Source organism: Chroicocephalus ridibundus, chromosome 5 (assembly GCF_963924245.1).
Source record: "Chroicocephalus ridibundus chromosome 5, bChrRid1.1, whole genome shotgun sequence".
In the NCBI taxonomy this organism is placed as follows: domain Eukaryota; kingdom Metazoa; phylum Chordata; class Aves; order Charadriiformes; family Laridae; genus Chroicocephalus; species Chroicocephalus ridibundus.
This window is the reverse complement of record NC_086288.1, coordinates 52382800-52400939: the sequence shown is the minus strand read 5'-3', so window position 1 is coordinate 52400939 and position 18140 is coordinate 52382800. Positions and strand designations below refer to the sequence as shown.

Here is an 18140-nt window from a genome sequence, read left to right as displayed (position 1 = left end):
AAAGTTTGGTGACTCGGTTAGTACTGATTTAAAAGCCCAAACTACATTCTGATATATACAAATCTTGCAGTCTTGTAATTACTACATCTGTGTCTGATCCACCCTAAAAAACTGATTAGTTACCCATAACCAGTGGGTTATAAAACTAGATTAATCTGCTTATTAACCACTAATTAGACCAAGTCTGAAACTAAAGGATGATAGCATTTCCAAGAGAGATTGTTATCCCACTGCACACTTGACAGACAAACATATATCCATATGGTATATGAAATTTGCATTTACCTAATACAAATTTACCACTTAAAGACTCCCGGACAGGGATGTTCTCTCGCTGTCCCATCAACATCATCCTTTGCATCTTTTCTTTCAGATTATAATTCTTAGACAAGCAGCTTCATTCATTAGGGCTTTACAGCATTTCTAGCATAAGAAGCAGAACTGGCCACAAAGTAAAGCAAAATTATAATGCAAACATTATAAATAAACTTACTTTTCCAACCATTTCCACTGTAAAAAACGGGAAAAATACACACTTTCTTGGTAAGCTTCAAAAGGTCTTCTGCTTAGGTATTCATGGACAATTCTAGCAACAGGAAAATAAAATCAATCTTATACTGGAAAAACTGACAAAGGAGGAGGTGCTATCAATATTTAAAATACAATTAAACATATTAATGAAGCTGTAGGCAGAAAAACATTGTCATTGCACTCTACAATGGTTTTAACCTGGACGTCTCACAAAGTGAATGCCTTTCACAGGCTCCTGTCAAGACACCAGTGAATGCCAAACTACTGTTACTTATTGTAACGAGAAAGTTTGACCTCGGCACTCTCATTAGGTGTCTTCAAGGCCACCTAAACATCAGCCTCTCAGCAGCTATGCAATGCATGTGTCACCCCACAAATATGACCTCTGAAAGATATTTACAGGAAAATATCTACAAGTTTTCATACATTCTTTGGAGACTGGTAAGTAAAATTTTATTCTAGGATTTGAAATTGAAATACCAAATGCCATATCCAACCTGAACACCAGGTACCGTACCATTCCCCTTATACTAAACAAACCAAGGTTGGGGTGCAGGGAAGGAAAATAACTCATTCAAACTGTATTAAGACATTAATTGGACAGAGGAAAGGAGATGACCTACATGGCAGATCCTCCATTTGAGACATGTTTTACTAGGTGTTCTCACACTTCCCTTTCAATCTTATAATCTCAGGTTGTTATAAAGTATGCTTATTTTTGTTGCCAGGGAGATGACCCAAGCAGTGACAAAACGTGTTGTAATCCTTCAGACATGATCAAGCACGCCTTGAAGAACCAGTAATATTAGAAACATAAGGGCTTTAGAAAGACATGCAACACTGGTAAACACGAACCATCCCTCCAAGACAAGCCTTCTCTGCTGCTGCTGTGTGAAATATCCCTTCATGACTTCAGAACAAAACCAACTTGTATTTGCGTTTGCGTGAACTATCACAATCGATCCTCTAACCAGCTATCTCAATGGAACATTAACTGTTGGCCTCAGTTCAACCCGTTATCAAGAACTATAAATTGTGTAACATTGTTCAGAATCCTTTCAAGCTCCAATTTATAACTTTGTATCTTTCTAAGTACCTTCATCATGGAAGAGGAGTCACTCAAAAGGTAAGAACATAATAAAGAAAAATACCATTCCAACTTAAACAATTTTGTGCACAAATAGCATTGAAGAAAAAGCTCTGCAAAAGTCAAACATCTACATCACATATGAAGGAAACCTAATCCTTTAATAAATCTGTTCCAAACTTCTTACCTACACTCATGTTTCAGAGACCAAATGCTCCTGAGCGTAATAACTTAATTTTTCATTTCTCTCAGAAACACATGAATTTCTCTTGTGGTACTCAAATTTAGCACTATTCATTTTTAGCTTACCTAGTACAGTCCATAAAAAGATCCTTAGAAGGGTTCTTTTCCAGTCTTGCTTTACATTCATTTACTGTTTCCTGAGGTATTTCTGGTAAGTGTGCTGCAGACTTGACATCATTAAAAAAAAAGGGGGGGGCAACAATGAAAGAAATCTTGTAAATCAATAGAATGAGTAAAAGTTCTGTATTAAAAGTAAAATGAAATCTGCTAATACAGAAAAGGGAAGAAATGGTTTGGCTTAAGAGAAAACCAAGAAAGTCACGTTCAGGCAAAATTTTTATTTGTTCCCTGTTACAGAAAAATGCATTGAGAGCAATTGCAGTTATTTACTATTTCAGTATCTGGGGAAATAAACTTGGCACTAAGTCAAATTTCTTTTTCTTTCCATAAGCCTACCACCACAAAACCAAGTTATCTATTTGGTTTGGCAGGATGGAAGAAAGGTGAAACAAACACACACAATTTGGGAAACCATTTCAAACCAGCCCAAAGAAATATCTTTTTTTTTATTTTTGCAAAAACCGTATGTGGCTTATGGTAGTTCCAAAGAAATTATCAGAACAGATGTGGCAAATTTGGAGGCTATCTGCTTTTAAGGCATCTGCAAGACCTTCTATTTGGAGTAAAGTCTTCTCAAGATGACAAAAGTAAGAGAAGAACACAGAGCATCTATTTATTGAAAGCAAACATCTAATTATATATCCACAGAAAAGCTTCTATCAGATACCAAAGAACAGACTATTACAAATAAATCAGTGAGATCTAATATATGCCAAAAATCAGCTATTCCTCATTCTCATGTCTTCAGACTAGGAAACTCTTGAGTTAATTTGTTAACAAGTATTCTTTAGATGCTAAATGAGTTTGTTTAAAAATACGTCTTTACTCGAGACCAGTATTTTAATTAGAAGACATAGGAGAATAAATCGTAATGGTAGTAGTCATAAAAGCAGAGATTAGTCAAGGTGTCTGCTCGAGTTGATAAAAGTTTCACAATCTTAGGCTGCAGTATACCTTTCAGAAAGACAAAAATGGGACTAATGAAGTTTGAAAGTCAATTTACTAAAAACAATACAACGACTTAGATCTCTATTTATCTGACATTCACAAAACACTTGAGACAACATCTTGCAATATAATATATTTACCCCATTAGTGAAGTATGTCTCTAAAACTTTCAGGCCACAGTCTATACGCTTTTCGTCTGAAGATACCTCATATTCTGCCTATGGAAATGAAATTGAAAATTAAATTATGTTCATAACTATTTGGCATTACAGTCTTTTACATGATGCTAGGTAAATTTTATCATGAATACCACAATGCTCCTAATACAAAAGGAACTGAAATATGCATTAAGAACAGTCTTAAGAAAAAAAGCATGTGGAATTTAACTTTTGGAAATCTGTTTTAGGGATAAACAGCTGGCAGCTTAATAAAGCTCCAGAGGTAGATACTTACGGAAAAAACCCAAACAAATCATCAAACTAGTATTGAAAAACTCCAAGGACTACTTACTATTAATAATTTTAAGCAATAATCTGGAAGCAGACATCAGAAGTTACAACATTTAAAAATAACACAGAATCTGGTGAAAGATGAATCAGAAACGAGCAATCTCAAACAGCAACATGTATTAGCTTCGTAAGCTAGGCCAACTGAATCAAAGCTTATTTCATATCTCAGAATGTAAATGCATGTACCTAGGAGCACAGAATATATGACAGACCTCCAGAATGGAGGACTGTATCATACAAAACAACAGCTTGGCATATTGGTGGGACAACAATCAAGGAACCTCATAGGAATTTTCAAGTGATTGATCTAATGAAAAGTTATATACCTTTAATAAAGAAAACTAGAATACTGAAAAATTACAGTTCAAGAACCAAACACACACACAATACTGGAAAGAACAGAATCCCTGAATTCCAGTTCTGCAATCAGTTGTGGCTAACCCACACTGAGTCACTACTAAGTCATCTGCATCTTTTTAGATTAAACATTATGGTATCAACCACTTCAGCACAGTACTCAAATCCATAAACAATTGCAAGCCATTGTTTTTGCTACTTTAATTCCACAACAATCAGTCTAATGGTAAGGAATTCTGCAACTACCAAACAACCTGAGCAGGTTAGAAAAGTTAATCAACCACAGCAGTGCACATACCACCTTTAACATTTTCAATGATGCTGAAGTAGTCACTAATTTAATACAGACAGTTAGACATACCGTTTTAAGCAGCTACTGTAATTTAAAAGGAAGTTTAAGAGACAGCCTTGTCAACTAATTTCTGTTACTCACGGTGCCTAAGAGGGAAGTTTGAGCTGTCACCCATTCTTTTTCATACTTGAGTAACCTTGTCCCCAGCTAGTGAAATGAGTCACTAGATGATTGGATAACTGTAATTCCTCACTTTAATTTCTGTCATTTTTATTCAATTATTTCACAATTCTTCTTTCTGTAAAGCCAAGGTGACTTCAGACTTTAAGGTCACACCTCCTCAAGAGTTAAAGCTTACCAGTCTGAGTACTCAGTGGAGGTAGACAATATAGCATTGTACTACCTTAATTTTGCCGTTTTGGCCTCCTGAAATAATTATGCTTCTGAAATCACATTGCTCCATATAAGAGAGTCAGAAAACTCTCTTAATTAAGATTCAAGGCTCCTAAGACTATGGCGTTTTATGCCAGAAATTTTATTTTCAGAAAGATTAACTCTGCAATTTATTTAAAATTTTAAAAAGAATAAAAATTACAAATTGGTAAAACCCAAGGTAAAAACCCCACAACCATAGCCTTTTCCTTCACATTACTGCCTTACACACAAAACCAACAAAAAAAATCACCTCAACCCCACTCCCACCCCCAAAAAAGCTTGAACAAGCTTGCTGAAGTCCAGTCCAGAAAACGGAATCATGCCCAAGATTTTTTTCTCCTTTGTGCTGCCAAAGATTCTGCTACGCCTTACCTAAACTTTTAAGGATTAAAAATGTGTACAGAAGTTGTAACCACTAAGGGTACACCCACAGTGGTCAGTGGTCTCCCCATTGTGCGATGCTCACTAAAAGCTCTGGTTTACATTCACTTCAGGATGTTTAGTTCCACTGTTGTGGATTTCCATTCAACCCGTTCTATGTTTCCAGCTATCAAAATGGTGTCTGGAATTTGGTGCTAGAACCTAAGAGTCACAAATGTACGGTGAAATACACCTGGAGAGTAAGCCTAATTGCACAAAGATTCATTAACAAATATAAGGCAGTTCTACTTATTTGACACTAATGTTCCTTTTTAGCTGACTGAGCACCTCAGTTTATACTCCCGTAGGGGAAAGGAAGATACAGTGAAGTGGGGGGCACAGCAACAATCCCAGGTACTTCCTTATACCTTGCACCTTTCAGAGCCATCTTGCATTCCGAGACTGTATTTTGGGACACATGGAAGCAGCAGCACTACCCTACTCATATCTTCTTTGGTCATTTATTCCATGAATATAAGAACAAATACGTGTGGGATGAGGAAAACTGTTCTTTTGGCAGCAATCTCAGTTTAAAAGTATATCTTACTGCACTTGGATCAACTATGAGGGACGAAGAATAAAAAGCTCTGAGCTATTATTCTCTCCTCTTAAGGACTGTCGTGTGCCTGCCTACACTTCACACTACTTTCCTCCTCCCCAGGGTTTTTTTACAAAACATGACTACGGGCACATTTCCTTCCTCCCCTCATTCTTTAGCGTTAGATACCAAGATGCAAACGTATCAAGACAAAACACTTCTTTTTCCCTTGCTCTCTAAAATCTGGTTTCTCTCCTTCCATAGATGGTTCCCTAAATTTCCATCTCCTCTCTATTTTTTTTTTAATTAGCACATTCTATCTAGCCTAGGGCTTCCATGCAAGTTGCAACACTTTCAAGTCTACGTTTACATTTTCAAGTCTGAGTATTATAAGTAATATTCATTGTATGAACACCCTTTTAGGCTCAAGAAGTCAAGTACTATGTCTTTCTAAAATTATTTCTCTCATTCCCATCATGCTTATTTTTCTAGCCCTCACCATACCAAGACAGCAGAGATTTTATAGTAAATATTAAACATCTTCCTTTAAGTAACAGTCAGAGATGTTTGGCATTCATCAAAAGTTACAGCTTTACAGTTGGCCAAGAGTAAATCTCACTATATTTTATAATGTATGCAGCATTAGTGCACAGCTGCATTGACAGAAAATTATTTTATAGTGTTAACCTGGTAGTCAGCTAAGCCTCACACAGCCACTTGCTTGCTCCCCCCAGTGATAATCAGAAGAGTGGAAGTGAGTAAACTTGTGGGTTGAAGTAAAGACAGCTTAATAGATAAAGCAAAGCTGCACACACAAGCAAAGCAAAATAAGGAATTCATTTGCTTCTTCCCACTGGCAGGCAGATGTTTAGCCATTTGCAGGAAAGCAGACCTTCATCATCATGCGTAATGACTACTTGGCAAGACAAACACCGTAACTAACTTCCTCCCTTCCTCCTGCTTTCCCCCAGGTTTTATTGCTGAGCACAGTGTCATATGGTACGGAATATCCCCTTGGTCAGCTGGGGTCAGCGGTCCGGGCTGTATCCCCTCCCACCTTTTTGTGCACCCCCAGCCTACCCACCAGTGCGGCAGCATGAGAAACACAGAAGGCTGTGATGCTGTATAATCACTGTTCAGCAATAACTAAAACAACTGTGTTATCAACACAGTTTTGGTCAAAAATCTAAAACATAGCACAGCGCGAGCTACGATGAAGAAAATTAACTCTATCCCAGCCAAAACCAGTACAAAAATCAAACTTTTTACAAACAAAAACGTATAAGCTATAGCCTACTGATACCCATCTCCAACTTCTCACTGCTTACCACTGCATCCAGAAATTCAATGCATCTTTTCAAATCTGGTCTGGAATCACAGAACTGTCTGAAGAGAAGTCTTCCTATCGGTTGTTTGTCACAAAGCTGGTTATAGTCTCTTTCTGAGAAAGAAATAGTGAGTAAATATCTTTATTTTTATCTTTGTTATAGCATGGTCCTTACTCCCATTTGAGAATAGGTCAGAAAAATGTCACTAAAACATATTAACATATTTAGCAAAGACATCAAAAACACGCAATGATCCCAAATAATAGTGAAACACTCACTTCCAGCCACATTTGTCTCTTATAGACTATCACATTTATTAAAAACACATTCAATTATATGGTTAAGTTTCACCTAGGTTGTGGGGTGGAAAGCAATGATACTGTGAAATAGCAATCCCAAAGCAAACAAGACTGCTCAGAAAGAAGGAATATAAGATAAGAACAGAAAAGGTTAAAAATTTACAACAAAATGTTAAGGAAAAAAAGTGAAATATATTACCATGTCATTCAAATTGCAGCACAATTCCTTTTTCTAACCCGTGGCTTTGTAAATTTATCCTTTAGGAGCAGCCTCCTTTAACAAACAAGGAGCTGTGATACAGCTTTTATCTTCTCGTAAATTCTCCATCACATTAAAAGTCTAATAGCTTTTTTTGCTAATTAGCATACAGAAGCAAGACAGAATCCTTTCAGTTAACGCCACCAAACTTTTACCCTTCCTTCTCAAAAAAAAAATAAATCAGACAGACCATAATACAGGACACCTACCGATTGAGCATCTAATACCTTCACAATGACTAACAGGTGGCAACTTCAGCATCTCTTTCCATTTTTTACTACGCCCACTCCGTTTGCCTAGAAGAAAAAAATTAAACATAACATTAACAGCATAAAATTAGGTACCTTCTGCACAGATCTGTCAGATTGCTTTTCATGACTAGAAAGGAATCTATCCAGAAGGATATCCAAACCAGTAACAAACTTGATATGGAAGAACTTTTATATGAAATACTAAAAAATGCAGAAAGTATTTTGATGAGGAATAGAAGACATCAAATTTGAGTGACAAAATACACAGAACAAAGTTCTTAAACACATTTTTGGATAATCAAGTTGTATATAAATATTCTCTTTTTAAGGGCAGTAATAGTAATAAGAGTAGACCCCACAAATAAATGAGTGGCAATTGCTCAAATACACACCATTTATTCTAGACTATAGGAGGAGAGAGGAAAAGAAAGAACTTAGCTGTTGTAGAAGTCAGATCTTTTCAATGCCTCAGATTTCACAGCACTAGTATTAAAATGATTTTAAAAAACTACTACAGTATTTTTCCCATTGGTTCTCAAAAAATATATCTGTGCTCCATTTTCTATGTTAAAATTTGAATTTTAGCACATTACTTTGACCTGAAGCAGTCAATTCCATTTACAAAATATACGCATACTTATCAAAAAAGCAAGGAGATAGATACAGGGATATATATATATATATATATATCATTGCAAAACATTTCAGCGGAAGAGTAATTTTTGTGCTGCAAAATATTTTAAAAGAAGATTTTACTAAGTGATATGGCTAGATGCGTTTCCACATGACAGAACAGTAGCAAAACTGCACAGAAACTTTCAAACTGTACCAAAGCAGTACGTACAGTTAACCACAATGGGAGAGAAAGGAAGGGAGTTACCCTATGTAACCCGAATAGAAACTAAGTAGCAAACAGTACTCAAGTCTTTCAGAATTAAATCATAAGCGAGAAAGGAACTAACATCTTCAGAATAATAAAATGTGTATTAAAAAAAACCCTCTTCACTCAAACATACAGCTTCTCAGACAGTTCCACCACTGCAGTCAGAGCAGTTCCAGCTTAGTGTACCTTAGCTCATATCAAATTTATGTGATCTTTGCTAACAGGAACATTGATGTCTCACTGTGCTGCTGCAACAAAACATTCTCAACTCTAGTATCACTCGAAAAGCAAACAAATAAGGAATACAAAACCTTACAAAGCTGGCTTGCAGAGATTCTTTGAACTGATACCTACTGTCTACAAAACCTTCTTCTGCACTTTATTTCCTAATGTCGCTTTGTAAGTCATCTGCCTTCCAAAAATATTTTAGAACACAAATACATCAAATATACTTCCCCTCCCATATTTCATGGAGTACCAGAACTAATCATGAAGCTGTAATTATCAGCATCATTATAACAAACTCACACTATTTTAACAAAATATTTTTGATGTTAAAAAGAAGTTGACTATATGCTTGAAGAACCACACCGAGCAAAGAGATGCCTTCCTAACAGAACTGAGTTGGAACAAAGTCAAGGAATACTATAGCATAGATAGCCTGTACACATATGTCGAATAGAAAATAACTGCGTATAGATTATTATGTGATCATGAAAAACAACGGATAGAAGAATCAACCTAATTTTTAACCATGCAATTGAAAAATATGCTGAGCTGCAAAGTCCACAAAAGTTAAATTTCTTCTGTTAGAAACTCCTCAGAAAGACTCATTTGTGCATGACACAGTACAATCAGTATTGATCAAGAATGATAAACTGACACAAATTCATACCACAATGCTGTTCTGAAAGAGTCCAACTGAACAGTGATATGCATCTTCTGAAGTCCAAAAAAATATAACCCAAATGGAAAAAAGGAGGATCGCCGGCGCACTGTAATTAAAGTCCAACACAAGAAAATCTGCTGTATTTTGCCCCAAATATTTGGCCAGTTACTTACAATGTGACCATTATGAACTTCATTTTACAAAAAGAAACCACATGCTAGAATACAACTGAATTTACCATCCTATAGAAGTCAATAAAGACTACATATAATTTATTAATGATGCACAAGGATCAAGTGCTTAGGAGTATCAACTAAATTAACATGGTCTCTCATTTCTCTGAACTGATTGCTCTTACTTTTACAGCAAATGCACAGAAAGAGTCTGTATATCCTAATAATGTAAAGAGAATGCATGACCTACCTCATTTACAGATAAATTAGCCACTTCTGGTAAAAGTTATGGGAGGATGCCAATTTGTTTGTCATATTATTCACTAATTGCAAAATCCTTTTCCATTTCTGAGGCAGTTTAAAAGAAGTACCAAATCAAATTATAATAGTTGTGGTTTGTAAGTGTCTTAATATTGATTTCAGAGCTTCTATTCTGGATCTCATCCTAAAATACTTCAGATAAAATTCTTCCAGAAAGACCAACAGCTTACTTTCCAACACAGCAGCAACAAAGCCATTAGGTTAATCTGCTTTATGGTTGACCTATGTGGTTCAGATGAATTACCACTTTTGCCTGTTTCAGATGTAATTGCTGGCTAGAACAATGTCCAACTTGAAGCGACTCATCTTTTACAAAGAGAAGGGTGGATGCAGCAATACACCATTACAGTGAGGAAACACTGCAATTACATTTTCAGGTACCTGAGAACTTTACCTTCTCCTCCCCAAGTTACTTCTTAGAGTTAGAATTTCAGCATTTCCTCTTCACATGTTTTTGTTTCTTAAAAAGTTACATACTAAATTCAGTTAGGTCATTGCATTAGAATATGGCATGGGAAAGATGTTTAGATGTTTTCATTTTTCAACTTTTTTTTTAAACTTCAGAGAAACATTTTAAAAAAACTTATGTAAGGCAAGGTGATTGGCTTATTCATCAGTAAAAACACAACTAGTTGCAAAAAAAAAAAAAAAAGAAACCGCTGTGGCAAAACAAAGCAATCTGGTGTAGAAACAGATTTAGACAAATAAGAATGTTTTTCAAGTCATCAGACTTCCCACAGCTACAGTGATCTTCCTTACAGACAGGATTTGTAGCATGGCTCTCATTTCACTGAGCACAATGTTCACTAAACATTATTAGTCAGTCTTCCTTGAGATACAAAGCTTGGATTCTGTCCTACGGAATAAAAATAGTGAGAAGCATCCTACTATCTTTGGCTAATGAACGTACACTGACTATATGTGGTAAGATGCAGTGGCTACTACACTGATACCAAGATTATGCCATTGAGTTGTTCAGGGACCTCCATACTTCAGCTTTCCTGCCTGTAAAGGGTGAGCAACATATCTCTGTGGTTGAGAAGCACACAGCTATGAAGCACTAGGGGTGCATGATTGCTACATCATTCTTGCAAAATTGATTCCACAAACCAGATTGTCAGATACCAGCTGAGAAATTCATACTAGACCACACCCAGATAAGCTCTGAAAGTATAAAACTGCAACAAGATGACGACTTACAGCATGCCTTTAACTGTATAAATCAATAAATTGGTTCAATGAAAAATGCAAAAGAATTGATGCAGAAGCTCTACATCATCTACACTAAGATGTATGAGAATAATCCGGGTACATACACTGTCTTAAAATACATCTTTCCCACAGCAGAGAAAGTTGCGGGCAAGCTTCCTAACTGATTTTAAACTCATATGAATTCAAATCTTCTCCTACTTACAGCCACATTTTCCTTCAAAACACCCACAATAATGATTAAAACCTTTCACTGAAAAGTCAAAAAATTTCTGTTTAACTATGGCCTTATGCTACAAAGACATTTGTAAACACTGCCCACTAAGTCACAAATTTTGATGGTATGCCCTTACTGTAGAAGATTCACCTTCAAGACACAAAACACTACAGAATTGGTACCTCAGGTCTTCAGATCAGAATGGTAACACTGAAGTACTACTAACTTCAGGCTACGAGTGACGTTCACACACACCATTACTTGAGGAAGGCTGTTACACTTCCAGTCCCAAAGACAGCTCGTACCATACTGCTTTGCGGGGTCTCTGCAACCTTCTCCATTGCACAGGTCAGATACATTTTTTGACATCTCAGTTCCTTGAAAAACAAGCCTGGTCAGAGCTTAACAACTAGGTTAAACAGTGACATCTCTTTTATATAGAAAGATTTTTTCCAGAAGCATGACACATACAATCTGGCTGGCTCTCGGCAACTTTACCAGAATCACCTAGCTGAAAATTCAGATTTCAGCACAAGGTAGGCACCTAACTCTTCAGCGTTATAAAGGACAAGGCATTTCTGAACACAACCAGAAGCAAAAATGCAAGCAGTTCAATAAATAAACACACAAAAGACACCTACAGATTACAGATTGTTATGGTATTTTTAAGATAATCCTCATACTCCTGGATTCAAGTGCCTGGAGTTGGACTTCAGCAAGGTAATACTCGAGTCCTCTCGCTTGTCTAACTGTTAGAGCAGGAACACTATAAGCAGTTAAAAACCCCAGGTATCCAAGTGAACATTTGTGCAGCTTGTTTATATGCACAATCATTTATTGTTCCCACAGCTATAACCACTTGAACAACTGGTTCTTCACATCGGCTCTATATACAATTCCAGTAATTATGTGTATGTTTAAGAATGGCTAGTGCATACATGCCGAACAGCTTCTGCACTTCTTCAGAAATTAGATATGAAAGTCTTGTATCAACTCAAGTAAATGTAACTCAACTGAACCAGAATTTATTACTGTAATCTTGCAATCAAACAACGTAACATCTGTGTATACATTTCATTTTGATAGGCCTATAACAACAACCTAATGAACAGGACTTACTAGAGAAAAAAAAACACCAAACCAACAGTAAGAAAACTCCAATTTTATAGACGACTCCTTGACAAACAAGGATTTTTTTTTTATCATGCTGGTACATCATAACTGCAACAGATAGAAAAGAAGTAAAATTCCTTTAAGTAGATTGTGAAACCTCTAGTTATAATTGCCATGTTTGAAATAACCAAAGCAACAGCATGTATCAATAACTAGACCTCTCACATTGTGTTTATTTAGTAAATGTAATTATTTAGATTCCAACATACCCACATGCATTCTTCTTACAGTTCATTAAATAAAGGACAAAAAGGCAGACATTGTGCATAATTCTGTACAAACACAGGAAGACATGTTTCCTGCCACAATGAGTTTACAGCAATTTAAAGCACAATGCAATAAGGGAGTGCAATAGAACATAGGAGGCAAATAAGGGAAGAACAGACAAAAATAACAGCATCTGCAAAAACTCACAGCATTTTCACATTAAAATTTGTATTTGCTGCTGGTGAATGGACTTTCTGGGTACGAGTGTTCCTTGGCTTCCTGCTTTTCCATACTCCTTAAGTACTTAAAGATTTTAGTTCGGTTTGACAGCCAGAAGGCAGTGATCTGACCAATCTCCTTAGAATTTTCTTCCTAGTTACAAATACATACATTATAGGCTATCTGCCTATGTATCATCACCAATACCATACTGAATTTTTACCTTATACTGCAAGCAAAAGTAGTATGCATTTCGCTTGCAGAATTATTTGTTGTTTTCAAACCTAGACAGATAAAACACACAGTTTGAGTGGACTGCTTATTTTTTTTTTAAAGAGTGCTAAACTAATACATTTTCAATTCTGAAACAAATATCTTTGAAAATTTGCTTAAGCCAAACTGTGATCGCATTCTATTACTGAAAGGTTCCTGCTTACTCCATCCTTGGGCTGCATCTAACAATTATCGAATTTGCAGGGGCTTTCTGATCCATCCGAAAACTAATTTTTTGGGGAAAAAAATAACCCCAAAATACCCAACAACACAGAAAAAACACCACCACAACAACCCGCACAGCCTAGATTGGCTCATAGATCCAACTGGAAACTGTCCTACCCATTCTGCAACCACAGGCTAGAACCAATACAACCAAGCGCTTGGGGGAAAGTTTGCTTGAGGCATGATCTTAATTTAGCCTAAACCAATCATGACAGAGAATATTACAAGCCCAACAGCGGACCCAGCTCTCATTCACAAGCTGCTCCTGCCAGAGCAGCACAAATGAATTTTAAAGTGGATGCAAATGGACCAGGTATGTTTAAAATGTACTCTTGGCATGGATCCTCAATTGGAATAAACTGCTATTGACTTCAAAGGAACTACAGATCTACCCTTTGGAAGTATTTTTGGAGACTACTACTGTGGGCAATGAAAAAAGAAAGGATCCTAAGGAGTTTAAAACATACAGCGATTAATTTTTTTCTTTCAAAACATCACAGCCTATGTGTGGGATGCTGAAATGAACTTGGGGCTTACGTTTACCCAAAGGATTTATTGAGAGTGACTGAAATAAATACAGAAAACAGAAGACAGAAATATAAACAAAGAGAAAAGTGAATATAAAATAAAAATAAATTTTTGTGAACTTTCAGATTTTTTCAGAATAACCTAGTCCTAGTGTATATTTATTGTTCGTCCCCATTTATGGGATCAATTCTTCAATGTCTTTGAAGAGATACTAATTTCAGAGATATTTCTGCTAGGAAAAAATGAATGTGTTAATTCCTTTGCTCTTACACAAAACTAGAAGTCACATTGCTATACATTATTCTTTTACACATAAAAATCCTTGTATGTGAAAATCTGAGTAAGGAAATCGTGGAATTGCAAGCTTTCGCACCGCCTATCTCAGAGTTCACACATCGCTATCATTTAACACTTACCTATTTCTCTATCTCAGTTGCTACATTACAGTGCTCATAAGATCAACTTTGCTTTATAATCTCTTGTTTTTCTACTGAGTCACTTGCAGTTGTTCTACCATAGGTTTCACCTTCAGAGGACGTTTCCCGTTTTTCTTCCTCATATACAGATTTCCCTCAAAAAAGTAATGTATGAGCAAGAGGAAAGAGCTGGATTGGCACAAAAGGCCACTTATCCCAGGAAACTGGGACAGGGAATCCCAGAACACTTTGCACTAGTTTTCACCCTGAGACAAATCCCTCCATGGACAGGTTTGCTCTCAGCACGAGCAGGTCAACTGGAAAAGTGGACAAGGAAAGAAAAGACTCCCACTATAACTCCTGACTCCTTAATCTTTCATCCATAGAGTACTTTGTGTTATCGTAATATTTCCTAGTGGTAGGTACATACAAGAGTCACGTATTATGAGCCATCACTAACACCCACACGTGCAAAGAACTGGCATTTGATTATTTACAAAGTCACATTAAAAGAAGATAAGGAATCCTCGTAGCTTTCCTTCTTCACATAAAGAAGTGTTGTAGTTGCTACAGAGATATTACAAGACTTTACTGGAAAGAGACAGATTTCTATTAAAATAATCTGTTTTATGAAAAGGTTTGAAAAATCCTCTTAGAGAATAGCATCATAAGAAAAAAATTTAAAGTTTTGAGGCTGAGGGTAAGCTGAGGTTTATCTGGCCTGAAAAACGGGACTAGTAAACTCTTATATATACCACTTTGTTTTTATTCTGTAGGAGAATAAAGTAGCAGTAAAAAAAGATGCATTTTGTCTAAGCACACTAGTTAGTTCCTGGCTCTAATTACATAGATCAAATCAGATTTAAACAGTAGACACGCATCTAGACATTCAAGGTGTGCTAATTCTGCACACCTACAAATGTAAAACCCAAATGATGTTAACATCCTAATAATATTCATCTCCAGAAGTATTAGAGTACCTGAAATTAGAGGAAAATAATGAGTATAAATCTGGGATCATAATTTTGATTGTTAAGTCTGGTTTATGTGCTCAGGTATGATTTGTTTAGACTTGGTGTTATTTACCAGGCACTTCTGAATTCCCATTAAGCCTCTGCCGTACCCTTTCACCAGATGAGGACAAGTATGCAAGATCTTTAATTCAGTTTCTGTATTTGCAAAATGAAGATTACATATCTCTAGGGTTAAAAGACTTCATAAAATGCTTTCAAGAGTACAATCTTTTTCTACTCTCGTCTTCACCATGAAGGAATCTCAGGTTAGACTGAGACTGATCCATACAAGCCTTAATTAAGCCTACATCGATTTCTTTCAACATGCCACTGAAAACTATGAAATAAGAGCACGGTAGTTTACATCTTGTTTCTTTTGCTTTTACAACTGAAATATTTTTCCAGGCAATGCCTTCTCTTACCTAATCTTTCATACAGCGAGAAATTCAAAAAAGGATTACTGATTTGCTCAAGCCTATAGAAGAAAATAAGTGAAGCTGTTATTTTATACTGGCTTAGCATTTTGCTTTCTTCCACAAGAAACAGTAATTGTGCACATTTCCACGCTATCCCACCTCTCCATATGCTATACAGGAATGCGGGAAGGAAAAGCTCAATTGAAAGTCTGCTCTTCTGTCCCAGTTGTGAGGCCCTTTTAGCAAATAATGTATTTCAGTAAAATATCTACCTCTCATACTAACTTTGCAAATTCCATTCCTTTGGAGCCTACTGGGCATATAAGAATAGAGATGGGACAGGGATTTTATGGAATGGTCCTGACAGATAGAGTAGACCAGACATTCCCAGGCCAGCCAAAGCAAGCAACAGACAGAAAGTACTTTCATTTGAAGAAGCATTTTGAAAAACATGATGGAAAAAGTACCCCACCCACAGAAAAACATACCTGAAAAGGCAAAACACCTTCTACCATTTGATCAATGGAGTTTTAGAGTTTCAAAGCCAGGAATGGCATTTTTGTGCACACTTACATAAAAGAGCCCAGGCCTATTGAAGGTACAAAAGAGTAACAGCTTATTACCATTACTTTTGTAAGTTTCACATCAGGTAGAACTGATCTTCACACCAGCTGCTCTCAGACTTTCATTCCGTTCATTAAAATATCTTGTTTGGTCAGTTCTACCACTATAATTTATTTTAAACATAGTGAAACCTTAACTAAAGAGGCAACCTGACATTAAGCAGCCACTTAAAAGCCTTTCCAGATTACCACTCCACTCTTTGTGGTGAGGGTTTGGGCACAGTAAAGTTCTGAGCCAGATTCCACTTTCCCTTCATTTCTCAGATCACTTCAACGCAAACTCCAAATTCAGGCAGCACCACCACAGACATGTTACCATCAGTGAAACCAGCCAAAACATGCCCTCTAGTTTGAGGTGGTCTTTTCAGCTAAGGTTGGGAAATGGCCCAAAATTGTGATCACTGTTCTGGTTTTTAAATGCCACTTCAAAGTTAAAAAGCTGATTTTCCTCTCTTGCTGCTTAAGGCAAATTTAACTGGATACACACATGGCCTAAGTGCCAAACCCATTTAGAGTTGGAGGAACTTGCAAAACATACAGGGGCAGATTCTGTTGTTCTTACTCACTTTAAAACAGCTCCAGCTAAACTAATGGGACTTCTCAACACAATTAGAAAAGTAGGATCCAATCCAAAAGAATATGCACATGTTGAAAAACATACTCTGCACCAAGTACAGAGGTAATCTGGGGAAGCTTTCAAGTGGCCATTTAATGGACAGTTATATACATGAAAAAGCAGTAGGACAATCTTATTTCAAGACTTTTTTTAAACAGCAACCAAAATGTTTGTTAGCTGGGAGATGAATCTTCAAGTAAAGCTGTTTTGGGGAATGAAACTGTAAGTATTAATCTCATGGAAAATAACACACTTTAATGTCGATGCAAAATACAGGTAGCATTCACCAGCTGCATTTCTCACAGGCAGGAATTTCAGCACGAGAAGAGTGCAAGGTTCTTCCAGAGAAATTTATGTCGCTTCATCCTTTATATCCATATGTATTATAAATAACCTGAGAACTACAGATTAGCGATCTTCTTAAACATCCGGTAAAAACACCACTTGAACCAAGAGCCCGAAGGGGGGAGGAAAGATTTGGTTTTTATTTCGGCAGCAAGCCACAAACCAGTTGACTCCAAACTCTCCCCGCCGGAGGAGCGGGGCAGGTGCCTGCGGGGCCTGCCCGGAGCTCACCCGCCGCAACCATCGCCGGGGGAACAGCTCCGGCCCCAAGCCCGAGGGCTCGGCCGCCCGGGCCGGACCCCCTGCCCGGCAGCCTCTTCTCCCTCCCCACCCTCTCCTCCTCCATCACTTCCTCTCCCCCCCCCCCCCGCCCCCTCCTCCTCGCCGGCCCCTTCTCCCCTCACCTCAGACCCTTTTCCTCCCCCTCTCGGTACGTCCACAGCCCGCCCCGCCCCGCCTCGCCCTCCGGATTCTCTACCTCCCCCCTCGCCTCGCCCCGCGGCTCTCACCCTCCCGGGCTTTCAGCAGCACCGTGTTGGCCACGATGTTCTCGATTTCCATGGTCGGGGGCTCCTTCCCCTCAGGGCAGCCGGAGTGGAGGCCGCCCCTACTGCCTCCTTCGCCCCCTCCTCCAGCCCCGCCGCCACCGCCGCGACGCCCAGCCTCCGCTCATCCGGCCCCGCAGGACCTCAGCGCTGCGCTCGTCTCTTCCCCATCACCCGCTGCTCGCCCCGGCACCGGCCTCCCCCTCCCCGAGGGCGGAGGCAAACAGCAGGC

The 18140-nt window shown here is 37.7% G+C and overlaps 1 protein-coding gene across 2 annotated transcripts in view; it reads right to left on the bottom strand.

The window, feature by feature from the left end:
* GRK4 (G protein-coupled receptor kinase 4) overlaps positions 1-18098 on the bottom strand; it is a 36894-nt gene extending 18796 nt beyond the window's left edge. Inside the window, exons 1-6 of one of the 2 annotated variants that reach the window (XR_010071216.1) lie at positions 17873-18098; positions 7576-7662; positions 6809-6921; positions 3070-3147; positions 1928-2028; positions 494-586 (exon numbers count right to left, since the gene is read on the bottom strand). Coding sequence is in view for 1 of the 2 variants with exons in the window: in XM_063335986.1 (XP_063192056.1) it covers positions 494-586; positions 1928-2028; positions 3070-3147; positions 6809-6921; positions 7576-7662; positions 17873-17924 (524 nt within the window). In the remaining variant the exon portion in view is untranslated. The remainder of the gene's footprint in view (positions 1-493; positions 587-1927; positions 2029-3069; positions 3148-6808; positions 6922-7575; positions 7663-17872) is intronic. The other variant, XM_063335986.1, reaches the window with a different exon arrangement.
* Positions 18099-18140: the final 42 nt, after the last annotated feature.